This window comes from Leptinotarsa decemlineata, unplaced genomic scaffold (genome assembly GCF_025532065.1).
Source record: "Leptinotarsa decemlineata unplaced genomic scaffold, Ldec_3_MD MMD2_tig00026354_RagTag_RagTag, whole genome shotgun sequence".
NCBI lineage: Eukaryota > Metazoa > Arthropoda > Insecta > Coleoptera > Chrysomelidae > Leptinotarsa > Leptinotarsa decemlineata.
The window spans coordinates 18,756,799-18,777,140 of record NW_027412702.1 but is presented as its reverse complement, the minus strand read 5'-3'; the positions used below and the strand labels follow the sequence as shown (position 1 = coordinate 18,777,140).

Below are 20,342 nucleotides of genomic sequence, written 5' to 3'. Positions count from 1 at the left end.
AACTCGTTACGGAGGACAGTAATATACCTTATTGATAGAGTTCAGTTTCTATTAAGGACAAAACACAAGTTGGAGATTAAGTCCATTTGGAAAAACGTTTCCAGGACGTTTATTGCACATAAACACAGTTCTCAGAATGAAAGAGTTCTTAAACAGTGAAGTTTGAGGTGTACTGAGTTGAACCTAAAAACGATAAGCAGCCACAGAAGTTCAGAAATGAAAAAAATGTGCTGCTTAATCTTTTAATTGGAATAATGAGCATCCTGTAGCTATCTTTGAGAAGTTGTTCTTGAGAAACATATAAATATATAATCGATTGTACATATCGCAGATGTTTGAGTTTCATCATTATTATAATCTTACACAGTATTCAGTATTACACAGTAAAAGTACAAAAGTTCCATTTGAATCAAATTTCTTTGGTCAAAAAATTTTAGTCAGTGTATGATGTGCCTAAAAAAGTGTGATGTATTTTAGTTTTTTTAGTATTACTACTATATATTTATTTTTTATAGGCTCCTTGTGTGATTTTTGATAGTCCATATTTCCTGAAGTGTATGTAGATTCAAGATTTTGTGTTTTGTATTTTGTTAACGTACTTTTACAGACAACGTATTTTGCCACTGTGTTCATGTAGGACTACAAATACTCTGTAAAGTAAATAAAGATATATATCTATCTATCTATATACTGATTAATATAACAAGAGGGTTTTCGAAAAAGAGCCATACAAAAATGAATTTTCTGAATAAATATCATACATTAATGATTATGTCCTGTTTGAATGATATATAGAAACAAAAAAAAACATTAAATTCGGAGTTGTTTCTGGGGACTTTCAGAAAAATTTCAATTATTTTTGAGTATCAGTGGAAAGTTTTTCCTTTGTAATTCTGTCTCGTAGTTTTCGATGTTTTCTTATACAAGAGTGGTGTAAAATGTTTCCGGCCTAACACTGATACTAAACATTTCTTCAGTTTTTGGCATAGTTCCCTCTTACCTCTTCATTCTTCTCGCGGCGATGCTCCCATCTCTGTAACACGTCCAAATAATACTCGGCGTTTTTCTCTGCAAAATAATTGTTTACGAAGATGATTGTCTTTTCATTTGACGAAAATATCTGTCTTTCGAGCACAATGTTTGGGTGAGGGAATCGAAAAAAGTCCCTTGGGGCTAGATCTGGTGAGTAAGACGGATGGTTCAAACCATAATTCGTGGATTATAGCCATGGCAACCGCAGAAGGGTAAGACGGTAAGTCTTGGTGAAACAGGATTTTTGTTTTCTGAAAATGAGGCCGTTTTTCCACAAGTTCTGCCATCATCTTGTCAAGTAAAGATGTGTAGTATGCTAATGTGATGGTTTTTTCTTTTTGGAGACCATCGATTGAAATAACTCCATAACTATCCCAAAAACACAGTCGTCATCACTTACAGTTTTCGCTTTCTTGGATCCGATTCCCCTTTTGCAGTCCACTGTTCGGACAAATACGTTCCTTTGACATGTTCATAACATCTGCTTTACCTCTCCCTGGTCGTCTAGGAGATATTTTTTTTTCGATAGTTGCAGTTTTTGGATGTCCCGAATGATCATCATCTCCCAAGCTCTTATGTCCACGTTCAAATTCAACTACCTAAAATTTCACTGTGGTAAATGCTGGTACAGGGTCCCCATACACAGAATCCAGCTCATCTTTGGTTTGAGTAAGCGTATTGCCTTGCAAAAACAAATACTTATTGACAGCTGGAGACTCGATTCTGTCCATTTTCATAAAAACACTCACATCAACTCACCCAAACAACTGTTAGATAACAACTGGACGGCCAAATGGCTGAAACTTGAACGAAGTCCACTAGATTTTATTTACGAGTGCTGCCATATCCATGTTGAGGTCGGAAACTTTCCAGACCACCCTCGTATAAACATATAGTGGATTATCCTTCATTAGTATCACGAAGGCCTCATAATTTCTAGGAAATCATCTATCAACTAAGAAATCGATAATTCCTCAATTTGGTATGGTATAAATCAAAAGGGACAAACTTCATTCGTCAAGAAACGAGCATTTCTTAGTGGAGTTACGAAAATTTCCCCGGCAATGAAATAACGCAAAATAACTTAATAAATATAACTTGTTTCTCTGCTAGTTCCACTCCCCAACGTATTAACCTAAATAGACGAATTCCGGAAAGCATAACTCACATTATACCGCACCCTGGGGTCGACGATAAGCTGTTTGGCTAAATTCGGGCTGGAGCTAGTTCTCGCCGGCGTCAGCATCGAAGCCGCCCCCGATCCTTGCAATAGGTCAGGCTTCTCCACTTCCGGACCGCCGAACTCCTGCAGCTGCTGCAGCCAACAGCACAGCATGGCTTCGATGCCCTCGTCTACCTGGGACAAACGAAAAGTTCAGGAAGTGTATATAAGATATTCTTCTACTTCTATCGGCCTTCAAAAAAGTCCGCGATGTATATCTTTTAAGGATAGCTTACTATACTAATTTTGTAATAATGATGATTGGAAAGGTATTAAGACTGATAAGATATTCAACCTTATCAAATAAATACATCAGTTGCCTCAAACGTTTCATGCACAGTATTAATGCCCTTTACAACAAACAAATCAAATTAATATCTTGGGTATTATCGCAAAATTGAAACTATCGCACAAGAAAAGAAATTGAAGCGGCCTATAATTGCGTTTGTCTTACGAACAGAACGATTTTGAGGGTTGAGATTGCATTTCTCTTTAGGGTTGTCTTCAGTAATTATTATACGTATATCTCATTTATAATTTTTCAAGAAAAGTTTCTTCATTTTTGAAGTGACAACTTCTTATGGGAGGGGAAACCGCTCCATTACTTAACGGGTAATAGCGTATGCTGACGTATGCGTCAGCAAAAGGCAGGCTCCTCCTCTCTCGTCGGACAGACAATCAGTGTTTAGTGTACGTTAGAGATGTACATTATTGTAAAAATCTAACCAGTGAGCACGTAATATTCTTTTATTATGTGATGATACTAATTTTGTGCATGTACATTATAAGTATCATTATTCAATCCTACAAAGTAACAATTGACTCATGGAAGCTATATTATGTACATTCACGAAATAAATGAAAGATTTTATAAATAAATGACCTTTTCTTAAATTATCATATTATTGTACATAAAATTTAAGTTTTAACCTAAGGTTTTCTCAAATTAAACAATGTCAATATAAAATAGTTCAACTTAGATTAGTTCATGACAGATATGAGACAGATATGAGACAGATATGAGAAAAACATTTTCACCGTTTTCATTTTGCAGGAAAAGCATTTTCCAACGATGTTCATTGGATTGTTCCCAATCATTTGATCCGGATGTCTTTTCCAACCAATATTTTCACGAATTAGTCAACAGGAGTGAGTTTTATCTCCCAAAATTTGCAACCCAACTTTTTCATTTTCATTGCGATAATCCTTACAATATATTTCATCTCCCACTGTTAATTTTTTTCTTGTTTTACGTTTCCAACCTGAGATCTAGTGTATTCATCGAACTTCTTCATCCAATAGATTCAATCTAGTTCTAGATTTTACTTCCAAAACCCATACTGAAGGGGGTTTGTTACTCCTGTTGTCAGTAATATGAACCAAAGTTCGATAATGTGGAAGATATCTATACATCAAAGTTTAAAATCTGCAAGAACTATTTTCTTCATCTTTCAGAGCTTTTGAAGTTCATACTTGCCATGAGGCATTTTACTTTAATCTTTTTCGTACGAGAAATTATAGGAAAGAAAGTTTTTGGCTTTCTACTACTCCATCCAGTTTGTGTCTGAAAGTTACTTCTTTGCATGATCTACACATTCATGTATAGAGTTACTTCCTTCCTTTCTTTGGAAGATTCCCTCATCCTTCTTTTTTTGTATCAAGATGGAGTAGTAGAAAGCCAAAAACTTTCTTTCCCAAAAATTAATCACTCCTAAAAAATATAACCCCTTCAATTCAAACGAGATATTATAATAGTTGTATCATCAATAAGGGCGATGCAATATAAGAAACAGATCGTTTACAGAATTTATGAATAAAAAGGGGCCTAGAACGGACTCTTGTAGAACTACGTCTTCGGCAGTTTTCACTTATGATATATAACATGTTCACAGAATAAAGATACAACTTTCAATTGAAGGTAACCCATAAAACATAACAAAGCATCAGAACTCTAACTATAGACCTCAATAGATCAGTTCATGAATTACTTTCAAAAAATTTTATCAAGCCAATGTTTTGTCACAAAAAATTCATGAGTGATTTCTAGAAATATTTGAAGTCGTTCTAACTCATTTGCTAAAATTCGATAATTCGAATTGAAAATACTAATAAAGTCCGTTTTCGTTGTTCCATATGCTAGTGGTATTTTAGCATTTGGTAAAGTTTGATGGTTTGACTTTGAATGATGAGTATGTTAGGTTAGGTCAAAAGTGAATGGGTCATAATCGACCTTCCATCGCAACCCGCAAGAGTTTATTGTGGCTCACATCTATATACACTCGACCAAACAAACCCAGCTTCTTTACGATTAGTTTGTATGATGAGTGGTATCTCAGGTCAGATGTGGTCTTTTAGGTCTTTGGGCAATTAGCAATGTGCATAAGTCTATATGCAGTCCATCTAGCCTCTCTCTCCAGACCGTTTCAGGTGAGTTTTTTATCAAGGACAATGCCAAGATATTTCACCTCGGAATGATTTCACGATTGAGGAAGAGTGGCGTTGAATCGTCCAATTTTCTCCTCCTGGTGAAGGGGATTATAAATTTTGCTGGGGTTGACAGACATCTGCTCCCTCAGGAGTATGTACTTGGTTGTCCTGGTGTAGAAGATTCACATTTCACTTCAACGAAATGCTTCATCATAGTTTTTTCAGTGTTTCTGCTTCCTCTAAGCAGTCAACATTTAACACATGCAAATCAATGACTGTTACTGCTTCAATTTTTCTCAACAATGTTGTGGTTGGCGTTATTCAAAATGGGTTTGAAGTGAGGTACTATTTTTCTTCCCCGCAAATTAATTATTTAAAAAATTTTCATTTACGTCTTTAGCCCGAAAATATTAGCTGTCAGCGATTTCATATTCATCTGGGATTTTGCTGTTTGCTTATTACTTATTCAATTTTTTGTCGCTGGGGCTTGCTAATATGGCATTCCATTTTTCTGTAAGTATAAACATTCGATGTATACGTTTTCATTACATACAAGGGATCTTTGTTGGCTGATGTTTTTATGTGTTGATGTTGGTTTGTTATTTCATTCGTAGATGAATTTGTTTATATATGGAAAATTTATTTACTCTCTCAGCTCTTGAACAATATTTGTAAGAGGAAAGTTTTTTGCTTGCGAATATACAAAGGGATTCCAAAAGCTAATGATATAGTCCTTTCAAAGTAGTATCATCAGATTTAATACACTTGTGACGGCGTTTTTCCAATCTTCCGATCAGTTCTGATATGCACTTTTTGGTATGTTCTTGAGCCGTCCTTTCATGAGTCTCTTCAGCAGGAAGAACAGAAAAAGTCGCAGTGGGACAAATCTGGTGAATACAATGGCTGGGGCATGATCACCGTATTGTTTTCGTACTTATGATGCACTGTTTGGAATCTTTGGTGTAGTAATGAATATTACTGGAGTTTTTTCTCCACACCAAATCGTTATTTTTAACACCTCGACACGTGTTTCGATCACCAAGTGATCATCTTCAAAGAGGAAGATTAAAACTGCCTGTTTTAACTGTTTCAATCTTCCTCTTTGAAGATGATCACTTGGTGATAGAAACACGTGTCGATGTGTTAAAAATAAAGATTTGGTGTGGGGAAAAACTCCAGTAATATTCTTGTTGTTTTTGGACAAAAAAATACGAAAAAGCAATGACAAGTGAGCAAGTGCATTATTGTAATGCAACAACCATAATGCTTCTTGCAATCGGCGCATAACTCCAAAATGTTACTCCTGATTGACCCTACGACTATGTGGCAAGAATTCCTGATGCACTACGCTACGGTAATAAAAGGAAACAAACTCCAAACTCCAAAATGATACTCCTGATTGACCCTACGACTATGTGGCAAGAATTCCTGATTCACTACGCTACGGTAATGAAAGGAAACAATGAGCGAAACCTTGACATTTGATCGAACTTGCCATGTTTATTTTTGGACTTGGCTCTCCTGGACTATTTCATTGGGACCATTGGACTAAAGTATTGATGTCATAATCATATACCCATGGAAAAAAAGGTTTTGGCTCTCTACTTCTCCATCTTTATATAAAAAAATCTGGTAATCTTCCAAAGAAAAGAAGGAAGCAATGACTTTCAAAAAGGTAACTCTGTATAAAGATTTGTGGATAATGCAAAGAAGTAACTTTCAGTTATAATCCTCTCTAGCAATTTTGGATTGCCGTTGACGGCAACACCAATTTCTGAGCGATGCTTTTGAGACGTTTTTTTTTTTTGGTGAAAATTGAGCACCTTTGGAGCGAACATCCTGAGCGATGCTCATGGAGTACAATCACCGTATGCCACTGTCAATATTTCAAGTGTGTATCAGCACTTGATTCCATTTGTTAGACAACAGTTGATGCAAACTCTTCGATCTTTGATATTTTCGATAGCATACATGATAAACTTTGAACATATATTCGGAGTAAGTGTACCAACATAAAAAAAAATAAATAAATAACGCTTATAGAATGTATGTAGCCCAAAAAATTTAAATATTCATCTTATTTTTTCAACAAACCTCGTAAATGGAAATGTCAAAGTTTGAAGTATATTGGATGGGTGTATCGCTCAAAATCGTAATAACCCATTGTTTCTGAACTATTCATAATGTTCATCAGATTTTCAAGAGCCTCAACATTGTGAAGTGTGATTCTATGGAAAAATAAGAACAACAAAGGACTCACTATCAGTGTATATAATCATTCCACGCCTTTTCCAGGCATAAATTCCAGTGAAAGCACAAGAGTACGTGAAATATCGAACCAATAAACTAGCTGAGTATGGGCTCTGACAAAAACTTTAGGTTGTGAGGTCATATTGGATTTTACGTTTCGTAACAACACAACATGGTGTTCTGACATTTTTATGAGTCTAGTTTTTTTAAGCGGGAGGAGATTTTCGATATATATTAATGGAAATGAAGGGGCTAAAACGAAGCCAAAATGTTTCGACGAATATTGGGATAGACTGGTGAAAATATAGATGGTATCAGAAAGAAGAATCAGGAGACAAGAAGTCAGGAAGTTTTGATTTGAAAATATATTTTTCCAGTTGAGTTGAACATTTCTAGTTTAAAATTAGATAATTTTCGACTAAACAAATATTTTGTGATTTCGCATGAAGACAAAACATCCAATTTCCTTCTGCCAGGCTATTCAGTGTTAGCGATAATGTCATAATTTATGAATGAAATATCTTATTAGTTAGTACGATTTCAATTTATGTTTGAATATTTTCAGAAGTAATTTACTATCGGAACTAATGCGAACTAGGGATTGAAAAGGTCTTACTTTATGAGGTGCTATTCCTAATACGGCTTGAATGATACGCAGTAGATAGATAGATAGATATTTATTGGCTACGTTATATACATGAAATATTTGTAGCAAGTCAAATAGGAACATATTCACACTCGTGTTCTTGAAAAATTCATATAAATATACCCACACACACATATATACACATATATACACATATACATACACATATACACACATATATACATGTATATAGAAACATACACTGTCTTAAAACAACTAAAACTAATACTTAAAAAATATACAAGTCATTTCAAAAGTTCAGTAGTTGGCGTACTCTAATATTCGTCAATCGAATAAAAACAGTTTTGTATTAATAAATTTTTTATTGTCGCTTTAAAGTTTGCTGGTCCTAGTTTCTTGTCCTAGGTCCTAGGTCCGCTGGTAGTTTATTCTATATATCCAAATCGAGCGAATTTTTTTTTGATATTCCTAGTCTAAACCTCCTATTCAATAGAGAATCGCCATGCCTAGTGTTATAATTATGGTTTGAACTATTTGTGGAAAAAGTGTGGCAATTTTTATGGATCTCTAATAAACATTGAAATATAAATATAGAGGGAACTGTTATAATTCCTAATCTTATAAAATGAGATTTGCATGAATCTCTAGTGTCCAATCCTACAATGATTCTGACCGCACGTTTCTGCATCACAAAAATCCTGGAAGTATGGATAGAGTTACCCCAAAGTAAAATTCCATAAGTCAGGTGGCTATGGACAAGAGAAAAGTAGGAAATCATGAGTATATCTGAGCTGACAGATCTTTTCAGTCTTCTCATGAGAAAGAGTTGACAAGCCAGCTTCTTCGAAAGAATATCAATATGATGGGACCATTTGAGTGACTGGTCTGAAGTAATACCTAATAGCTTCACAGACTGATTACTGTTAGATGAAAAATTGGAAGAAAAAATCAACTTCTGTGTTTTTGATTGGTTTTGTGTCAGACCATTCGGTATTAACCATTCATCGATCTTTTCAATCAAGGTTTCATCCTTCTGTTTCAAATTGACAAGATTCGAGTCCGAGAAATAAAATGTAGCATCATCTGCATATAAAAGCCCCTTCACAAACTTAAGGTGATCAAATATATCATTGATATAAATAATGAACAGAAGTGGTCCTAGAACCGATCCTTGAGGTACACCACAAGTGATATCCCGAAATGAAGAGGGTACAGAGTTCAGATGAACTGTTTGACTACGCCCTGTGAGGTAAGATTTGAAAAATGTGTTTGTGACTCCTCTTACACCATAGTATTCAAGTTTGTCAAGTAAAACTTGATGTGATATGCAATCAAATGCCTTGCTCAAGTCACAAAAGGTAGATGCCGTGAATTTCCTTTTTTCAAAAGCATCCACAACATCATTCACCAATCTCGACACAGCATGTATAGTTGAGCGGTTTTTCCTAAATCCATATTGATGTTCATTCAAGTATATGAATTTTTCAAAGTAGTCAGTTAATCTTTTCTTAGCTATGATTTCAATCACCTTGCCAATAATGGGAATAATCGAAATTGGACGATAATTTTCCAACATGTCAATGTCACCTTTTTTGAAAATTGGAATAAGTTTCGTTTTTTTGAAAATATCAGGAAAAAATTCTTGCCTGAAACACAAATTGCACAGTATAGCAATGGGTTCAGAGATAATATACCTACACTATTTTTTTCAACATCACACTATTCAGCTCATAAATATCGAAACAATTCGATTTTTTCATGTCATTTATTACCTCTATGACCTCGTTGCGTGTGGTTGGAGCTAAGAAGAATGAATTTGTATTAGCAGGTATTGATTTTAGATAGTTTCTTGCTGAGTGAGTAAACATCCAACCTCTCGAATTTGGTATTGAATCAATATGCACAAAAACGTATTTGATCAATATTTCATTGTGAGATATCCACTAAACACTTTACAAAACCGTAACCCGTGTTCCATTATGCAGTAGCTTCAGTAGGCTACTTGTGTTCAATGGAAACTATATAATATGTTGTAATAACGGCCATTGCGAGAGTAACATAAAATATTATTTTATTCATGGAGATCGAGGTCGATCACCTGTTTCTTCGGTGTCGATATTTTTCCAGTTGGAAAAGCGCTGAATTACTTTATGACTGTCGTACCTTCGAGCGTCGTTGTGGTCATGTTAAAATTTACTTAGACTAAACAAATAAATGTATTGCATCCTGCCGATGATCATACACTTGGGAAGGTTGAGAAAACGCTGCTATGAGGTTTTTGTGGATAGCGTAGCTGACGCGAGGGCTTGGGAGTTTCTGGCGAGACAGAAAAAAGTCGGTCACCGGATCCCGTCGAGACGAGATCGGGGGTCTCATCCCTCAGCCTTCGAGGCTGAGGAAAGTGGTCTAAATCGGCGGAGTTATTTTGTTTGTGAGCGGGTGGTGCGAAATTTAAGAAAAATCCGTGTAGTTACGTTATAAACCGGTAGTGGATACAGGGGAATTTGAAATGAAAGTGTTTGTGGGTCAACGGAACCTATGGTTGACCATGAACACTCAAAGAGGCGTTATGTGAGTGTTTGTTATTTTTTTGTACTAACCAGTTGATATTTAGAGAGAGTTCACATAATATTTTATCTGATTCCACTTCCTATTTGCAGAAAGTTACATATTGTGGGGTTCCTAGCGTTGTTTAGATAGAGTTGTTGATACAATTACAAAAAAGGGCGAAAATTTGAAGTTATACACCACTCTCCCTAAAGTAAAAGTAAAACCAAGAGTATTTTGTACCGAGTTGGCGCATTTGTAATTATTCAACAGGTTAGATCAATAGTAAATTGCATGGTAAAATTGGCGGCATTTCCTTTGTTCTAGTTTCTTTCATTTTATAGAATTTAACATTTTCCTTTTATATAATATTTTACACGTTGTTTTTATTTCGTCCATGGAGTCGTTTTTCTACTTATTATACTTTATATTTGAAACTTTGGGCTTTCATTTTCTCTTGGACTGAGAAAAATACCATCCTCGTAGGTCGTAGAGTAATAAGATGAAGTTAAGAGAACAAAAATAAATAAGAGACTTTTTTTGGCAATCTATCGAGAAAAGAATAGTGGGTGAAAAGCAATTCAATTAGGATTAAAATTCAGTTCTGGAACCACATAATGATAGAGAATATAAGTAAGTATACCAAATGATCAGATTTCAAAAAGACCGGCCTTCGTGCGATCGGCACGAACCGTACAGCCCTTTTCGGAATTGCCTAACTTCCAAATTTTGATGTGGAGAAATCTGCATCTGGTGACAGCGCTGCTAAAATTCATTTCAGTAAATAAATAAAGGAGAAACGAGCTAGAAAACTCCTTTTATTACAATGTTTTACGTGTTATTGTGGTTTTTTAGAATTCTGCCCTGTTTGAACTCGAGTTATTATTTAAATTATTATATTCCATTTTGAAATAATATTCATAAACTTCAAGAGCGGATTGGAATATTGGGTTTGTACTGCGAACATGGAAAATCTTCAAGGCCCTCTGCTCGTTTCGTTTCCAACGAAAATCATCCGGGCACAAATATTTGACATGAATATATGTACATGTATAACATGTATATTGAAATTGTTAAATGACTTCATGGAAACAGGTAACGTTATTTACAGACATGAAAGTAGAGGAATAGTCAATAACGAACTCATCAATAATGCAGTTCTAAGCAACGTTGACTTCATGGAAAATACGCAATCTTTATGTAGGTTGTCTAAAGCATCAGGAGTGTGTCGAACACACATTTTCAGAATCCATCATTGACACAAATTCAACCATTTTGGTTGGTTTCCGGGTTTTGCCGTGGTGTTTTTTGGTTATAATCTCCGAACGTTTCGACTGCAACTGCGGCAGTCATCTTCAGTGGCATGGTCGAAGTACTCTTCTTGATGTATCAACTGAAACTGAAACTCTTATTTCTGCCCTGTCAACACTGGTGCTGTTATGGCGGGTTTGCACATACTCTTCGCCTGATTTGGTTGACTTAGCTCTAGGTATTTTCGAACAGGTTCTTGTGTTCACCGTTAGAAAGTGCATGTTTAGCGACTGCAGACTTCTCGGTCTGTCTCAATTGGCGAATCTGCTTGTGCTCGAGTAGGCGGGCATCAACGCTTCTTTTCGTCTGACCGATATATACTTTACCACAGTTACATGGAATCCTGTCAACACCCGCTGATTTGAGTGGATCACTGATATTTTTTTCGTTGATTTGAAGACGGTGGTAATTTACTCCTTCCTTACAATTTCCTCGATTCGGTGACATCTTCAATAAATGGCAGATAGACAGTGCCTTGAGGTTGATCTTCACTGGTGTTTCTCTTCTTCTCCCTTGGACCCGTAGCGCGAATTATGTCTTTTCTGTCGTAGCCGTTCGCTTGTAACACAGTTGTTAGGTGTTTTATTTCGTCATTGATGTACCTTTCTTGACATATTCTCAAAGCTCTGTTCACAAAGGTGTTGATGATGGTTCGTTTATATTTTGGATGATGGTTGAATCCACTATCTAGGTACAGATCTGTGTGTGTTCTCTTCTTGTACACCTTATCACCTAGTTGATCACCTCCCTTGATGACTAAAACATCAAGGAATGGGATTTGGAGGTTTTCTTCCAACTCCATCGTGAAAAATATTTTTGAATGAAAGCTATTCAGATGATTTAGGAAGTTCTTCTTTTCCGTGGCTCCAAATAATGAACGTATCATCCACATACCTCAGCCTGAGCTTCGGTCGTTTTTCTGATATTTGAATGGCTATTCAAATTTCTCCATGTAAGAATTCACCACTACAGGACTAAGTGGGCTGCCCATGGCGACTTCATCAACTTGTTCATGAAAGGTATTATTCCTTAAAACCAACCAAAACATTGACGCCAGAGGTTGAAGCCTAGATTCCTATACAAATTCAACTCTTACAAAATGAAAATGATTCATGACTTGAACAAAGATGATTTTGACAAAAGACTTGAGTTACTCTCCAGAGGCATTAGTCGTAATCCAGTTTTGTTGCTAAACCACAAATTTTTCGGATGAATGTACTTTTCATCTGAATCGTGAAAATTTTGCGATACTGGAGTGATTCAAATCCCATTACGGCATGTCCACATCCAATATACCTTGAAGCTCAATATTTGGCAAGGAATTTTGGTTACCTACTCGTTTTGGAACCAAACCTAAATGATGAAACATTGTCACATGTCACAGTGTCATCTAAAGTGGAATCTTCTTCAATAAGATAAGGCTCTACTTCATTGCGTAGTACCTGTGTGATAGTTTTCGGATATTAACGTTCCGGCTGGATGAATTGTAATATGAGGTTCTACAGAATATCCAACTAGATCTCCAGATTTGACTGAAATGTTTCAGGTGATAACTTCTCATAGGAGGGTAAACCGCTTCGTTACCTAACGCATAACAGCGCCAGTTTGTCTGGCTTCCCTTTCTCTCATACGCCAGCGGAAGGCAGGCTCCTCCTCTCTCGTCGAAACGCTTAGTGTTCAGTGTATGTGAGACATAAACTGCAGACCACGGCCAGGAAACCCGGAAAATAGCCTTTATATAATTATCTTCGGTCGTGAAAGTTTACATTCTTCGATTAACGTATTTCTCATATTGAACAATTTCAATAAATAGATCAACATAGATCCGTTTAAGTTATCACTTTTGTCAGGCATGCCGAAACGCACAATTTTTTTTTTATCAATGGGGATGATTGGAATCGGAAGTCAACGAGACGCCAACTATTGTAAATAATAGATGGACAAAAATTACCAAATACTATAGGCTAAAATCACCTGACATTCTTGTTCATATGGAGAAGGAAATATAATTCTTCCCTTATATAGATGAAAAAGTTCAGTCAAATCTGGGTATCCAGGTGGCTATTCTGTAGAACCTCTCTTTCCAATTCATCCAGCCGGAAACTTATCGTCAAAAAACTATCGCACTGGTACGAAATGAGATAAAGCCATATCTTATTGAAAGCTACCCATATTGCAATAAATGATCTAACTAATATGGTGCTCATAATGATTTTGCACCTAAATTTATGGTGGTCAGTTCAAACAACTGTGTACATCGTTGACTTTATAGTTTTCCTGTGAGTTTGGAAGGGCAAGTTTGATTCTATTTATGTATCCAGATTCGCCGAGAAACCTTCTGATAATTGATATCATGAATTTTCATACAATTTTTGTCGAAGCGGTAGGTGAAACTTGCTTGGCTGAAGGTATAGGTGAGGCTCTGAAAATTTTCTCAAAATAGTTCTAAAGCAAACTATTATCTTACTGACAATGATCTCATACCGTATTTCCCAGTATATTTAATGATTTTATGACTTTCAAAATGAACATCTTCATCAACATTAATTATCATTGACCATTTTTGAAGTGATGAATCTGCATAGCTCGTGCTTAATAATCTAAATTAAATCATTGTTGAACGAAACTATTATGGATCTTCAAACTGTTACAGCAACCGCCAAACGTGATGGCGATCCCGTTCTCATGCGCACAAATTCATTTCCAATGTAACCTCCACTACAGCTCTTGCAAGACATACAAATGCTCTATACAGAGGCGTATCATCACTTGTTCTCCAATGCTGTTGGCGTCCGTAATTGTCTGAATGGTTTGTTTTGTTTCTGAAAAACCAGTCATAAAAAGTCAGGCAGGTCAAATAAATAATAAGTGTTCAATTATTTCAAAGTGTTGAATGTGAGTCGGATACGTTAAGAAATGTGAAAAATAAAACATCTCTTGCTAGAGGCAACAATGATAGAATTTAAAAAATAACTATTTCAATACAAATCTTTATTTTGTATTGGGTATTTCAATAAAAATCATTGAAAAAATGTTTGAAGACGGGGAGCAAATAATTTTTACAAATAACCGAGAAATAAAATTTTCCACACCAAGAAAGAAGCGACTTAGAAGAGCACCAGTAACTGATATTCCCAATTATGAGTATTCCAATATTAGATGGATTATTTTCGACTTCCATAAGAGGGAACGATGTCGTATTACGGTAAAAAAGTTCCAACTCAAAATTAATGATATTTTTTGAATTTTGCTTTCCGAAACATCTCTTCGTAGACTTTTGAAGAAAATTGATTTCAGATAGAGAAGGACTGAAAATAATAGAAAAATGTCAATAGAGAAAATGGACATTAGAGCATTGGGGATCAAGTATTTACAAAAAATCAATTATTTTCATAGCCAACAGCGACCGATTGTGTTTCTTGATGGAACATACCTTCATAGTGGTCATACATCTTTCAAGAACTGGACGAATGAATCAACCAAAGGGTTATTTAAAAATATTGCTAAGAGACCAAGACTCATTATTGTCCATGCAGGAGGTGACATGGGCTTTATTTCTAATTATCAGCTTATATTCAAATCAGACATAACATCAGGGGATTATCACTCAGAAAGGAATCCTGAAAATTATGGCAAAATGGTTACAAGAAAAGTTAATCCCAAATCTACATGTGAATTCGGTAGTCGTGATCGATAATGCTCCATACCATAATATTCAAAGTAACACAAAGTCTAGGAAGGCTGACATGGTAAAGTGACTGCACAAAAAAAACATTATGTCCACCCCTAGCATGATCAAAACCCAATTATACTATTTGATCAAGGTAAATAAAAAGAACAAATTTGATGAGGTTCTGCTTGAACACGGACATCCACCGTATCATCCGGATTTGAATATCATTGAACTCGTTTGTTTGAAGGTGATTGACAATGTTTCGTGATGAATTTCACTAGTTCGAACTTCCATTGTCTACTATATAAAATGATTTGAAATCCCTGAAAATTTAAGGAAGCCGCATACATGTTGTCCAACAACGTATTCAGCCAGGCCAGCGTAGATATACGAACTTATAGGGAAACCCATCATCAAACGAAAAATGACCAACTCCCGCCAAAACGGTCATCTCTCACGGAATCAGTGAAGCGGAAAATGGAAAGTAGAGAAAGTGAAAGTATTTCAAAGACGGAGGAATCAGTCCAGTCATCACCCGAAGACGATTGTAGATAACAACAATCGAAACGTCGTGAACTAACGTGACTTGGAATCTCTACACTTTTTTATTTTTTTTTATTATTTTCTTTTCATTCCTTTAATTTTTATTTATTCAATTATTATATTTTTACTTGTAGGTTATTTCACTATCATTTCATTTCAGGTTTATTGTTGCTTAATATAATTGTTATTTTCAACTATTCTTTTTTTAATTATTCTTTTTTTCTTGTTTCAGGGATTTCAAATCATTTTATATACTAGACAATGGAAGTCCGAACTAGTGAAATTCATCATTGAACTCATTTCGACTACTGTCAAAAACAACGTGTCCCAAAAGAATGTAACTCGCAAGTTGGAAAATGTGAGGAAACTGGCGTAGCACGAGTTTCATGAAATCACTTCTGAGGAATGGCAAAAGCGTTGCCAACATGTAGTAGATATAGAGCGGAAATATTGGAAAAACGTTCACATACGTTCAAGCAGAGGTAAATCCAGTGATTATAAATTCAAATGACGATAGCAGCAGTAAAGATGAAGAACATTTGTATTCAGATGGTGGCTGATTGAAGTGTATTCTTGGATAAGTGTATAAATATATAACATTTCAATGAACTGTACTACTACCTATAATACTGAATGGAATATGATAAAAAAATCACAAAGAAGCCATGTTTCATTTGCTACCATAATTAAAACTAATTATAGGTACGACACTTATTGTAATCCAATACTAATCTGATTGGGAAAGTCTATACCTGTGCGATCGCTCGCCATCAGCTGTGGCATGTATTGTAGCGGTATTTGATTCAACATCCACTATGCTAGATATGTTCAGCAAGGGCAAGACGCTTTTAAATTCAAAGAGACTCGAAAAATATGATTAATCGCTCCTTTGAGCTTACAATATCTGATATAATAAATCTTCATTGAAATTGAAGCGAAAAATTGAAATCTTCCATTTTACGATTCTCCATTATGTTTTATGGGAGACAGTTAAAAATTTACGAGTTTCGGTAATGTAGAGGAAACGACCCGAGGACAGGGGAGGAGTTTCTCCAGATGTTATGATTTACGAACTGGGTGAAAAGGAAATGAATTTCCGGGAAAAATTGCTCATCATCTCTACTTTTGGAAAAAATATAGCTATAGGTAAATAAGAGAAAAATTTCAGGACTACCCTCTCCACGTCCCCGCTATAAAATATTCCAGAAGTATTCATTGCGAAAAAGATTCATCGAGGAATAGAAAACTTTCAACACAGTAAATCTTCGAAACAAAGGGCGTTTTCACAGCTCTGGACCTTGATAATTTGATCGATAAATAAATTCTTTAACAAACGCAACCCTTTTCATGGAACGTCGCAAAAACAACTTCATAGAAACTTGGCTTCTTTCCAACGGGAATAATTTCACATCGCTAGAACACCTCATAATATGAAGGGTCGAGAAGCGGACTATTATAAAATTTTCCGAAGATTGTAGTGTTTACATTGGAGATATTGTTCTGAATAGCTGTCTGAAGGCTCTGTGATTGCCGTCTCATCGCTGTCTCATCTGAATGTCGATGACCGATGTTTCATTTCATTATCTGTGATGTTGAAATTCTGCTGGTTTTTTGGGCGGATTGAGAGAATGATTAATTTCTGTTTTGAAATTTCCGGAGGATTTCCTAGAAAAATCTCAATGGGAATCTTTTCAAGATCATTATCCAGTGTCACTAATAATGAATTTACCTGAAAATAATCATAAAAAATAACAGGAATACAAGTTATTAATACTCTAGTGACTACCCGCAACTGACTTAATACTTAGAAGTTGAAAAATGGTGAAAATATATCGCCTCAAATAATATCTAAATAGTAACCGAAATCTTTATTGCAAAATTGGACAATCACTTCAAAAGGTGTACCAGAGGAAACAATAGCAAAGGAAATCGAGAGAGACGAAAACTTTGAATAACAGCAGCGATCATGAAATCAATAGAAACTAAAAAAGATCACATGAGAAAATGAAAAACGACACCAGAAAAAGGGGAATTGAAACAAAATCTCGATAAATATAAAAAAGCGTCAGGCATCTAATAGGTAAAACTGAGATATGAAATTATGAATCTCTAAAGGATTACGATGAAAATACCTCAAGTACATCTTACCGTAAGCAACAGAAGAGAAAAATCTTTTCAATGAAAAATCGCAAATCTCCAGGAATAGACAACCACACATGAGAAACTCTGAAGATAGTTATTCATTTTATTGCTCAGTCGCTAGTATGCAGGGTGTAACTAAATAAGTGTAAAACATTTGGGGAGGTGATTCCTCATCGAAAAAAAGATAGGATCTTTCATATAAAGAAATTTCATTGGAGCATCCCTTGTTAAGATACGGCCCCTCAAAGGGGGTACATAACATTTGTATAACAATTTTTTTCACAAGCACTAAAAAATTTACAATATTGAAATTAACCTGACGTTTTGTACTACCAAAAAGACACTTAGCCAGAAATTTATTTGGTTTACCCCATGGTTGTAAGAGGTGGAAAACGCAACCCCTAAAATTTTTATTTCCAATGTAACTTTTTGTCTTATTATTTGTTTACCATTTAAAAATTTACTTCCTATAGCCTGTTTCATTCTAAAAAAAAAATGTCTCTTGGTTTTTTTTGCCCAAAATAAACCAGTTCGCAACAAAAAATTACTTTAGGAACAACTACAGAGATACATAGTCATAAATGCGAAAATACGAAACTTATATATCTAGTAGGTCGTTATTAGCGATAGTGACAATTAAATTGATATGACGCTGTCAGTTTGTGAATTTTCGAAATTGAATTAATACCAATTGTGTGTTGTTGTTCTTTTCTTAGTTTGTTACTTTAATAATTCACTTGTTATTAAAATGGCATACACAAATGAGGAAATGGCTGATATGCATTACGTTTACAGTCTGTCGCAGGGGAATGGGTTAGAAGCTTCTGGAAGATATGCTGAAATGTATCCTCAACGTTAGCATCCTTCACATAGAATATTTGCTCGACTTTATCAACGATTACGAGAATATGGTTCATTCGACAAAAGAACGCAGGATTGTAGTCGCCATCGAGAAGTACGAACACCGCAGTTTGAGGAAGCAGTACTCAATTTGATTGAAGAACAACCTACTACCAGTAGTAGAAAGATTGCTTTCCAGCTAAATGTTGATCATATGACGGTATTTCGAATTTTAAAGGAACAACTCTCATACCCTCACCATCTGCAACGGGTACAGGCACTGTTACTGCGAGACTTTCCGAACCGTCTTTAATTTTGCAATTGGATGCTGGAACTGACTAGAAGAAATTGTGATTTTCTGAAGACGATAGAATCCACAGACGAATGTAGTTTTTCTTGGGACGAGATTATTAATTTTCATAATTACCACATATGTGCTGATGAAAACCTTCACGCTATTGTCGAAACTAACCTTAAGGAACAGTTTTCTCTCAACGTATGGCTCGGAGTTATTGGGGATGATTTAATTGGGCCTAATTTTCCACCTCCTCGATTAAATGGTGAAGCATACGTTCAATTTTTAAGAGAAGTGCATCCAGTACTTTTGGAGGAAGTTCCTTTGAGCGTCAGAAGAGATTTTTTTCATGCATGATGGGGTTCCCGCCCATTTTAGTCAACTAGCACGTCAGTATTAAACTGAAGCATATGCAAATCAGTGGATAGGTCGAGAAGGACCACAGAACTGGCCCGCTCGATCCCCGGATCTCAATCCTCTCGATTTCTCCATTTGGAGCCATTTACAGCATTTGGTTTATCCTACTCCTGTTCGCGATGTAGAGGACTTAAGAAACCGCATCATCGATGCGTGCAGGGTAATCAGAGAGACTCCATGAATATTTGCGTGAATACGTGGCTCAATGCGCCGACGTCTAGACGCATGCGTAATGTCTGAAGGTAGAAGGTATTGAACATTTACTATGATTTCCACATGTTGTGTGTTTTGTTATTAATAAATTAGTTTTGGTTATTACCCTTTAATCGTTCAATGCGGGTACTAACTATAAAATAACAATAAATCCAGTTCGCATTCATGACGATGTATCTCTGTAGTTGTTCGTATAATAATTTTTTTTTGCGAACTGGTTTATTTTGTGCAAAAAACCCAAGAGACATTTTTTGTTTAGAATGAAACAGGCTATTGGAAATAAATTTTTAAATGGTGAACAAATAATAAGACAAAAAGTTATATTGGAAATAAATTTTAGGGGTTGCGTTTTCCACCCCTTACAACCATGGGGTAAACCAAATAAATTACTGGCTAAGTGTCTTTTTGATGGTACAAAACGTCAGGTTAATTTCAATATTATAACTTTTTCAGCGCTTATGAAAAAAATTGTTATACAAATTTTATGTACCCCTTTTGAGGGGTTGTATCTTAACAAGGGATGCTCCAATGAAATTTCTTTATATGAAAGATCCTATCTTTTTTTCGATGGGGAATCATTTCCTGAATGTTTTACACTCATTCAGTTACACCCTGTATAATAGATCAAGTGTTTTAAATAGGTTCGTGATGGGAAGATCATAGACATGACTTATAAATTATGTTTACCGTCATGATTTTTGTTATTGGATATTATATATATATATATATATATATATATATATATATATATATATATATATATATATATATATATATATATATACATATATATATATATATATATATATATATATATATATAT

The 20,342-nt window shown here is 35.3% G+C and overlaps 1 protein-coding gene across 3 annotated transcripts in view; it reads right to left on the bottom strand.

Annotated features, from left to right (window-relative positions):
* Nucleotides 1-20,342, bottom strand: part of LOC111508060 (retinal guanylyl cyclase 2) — a 307,875-nt gene that overhangs the window by 83,794 nt on the left and 203,739 nt on the right. For all 3 annotated transcript variants that reach the window (XM_074184092.1, XM_074184091.1, XM_074184093.1), the window contains one exon: nucleotides 2,201-2,389. In XM_074184092.1, the coding sequence (XP_074040193.1) occupies nucleotides 2,201-2,389 (189 nt within the window). The remainder of the gene's footprint in view (nucleotides 1-2,200; nucleotides 2,390-20,342) is intronic.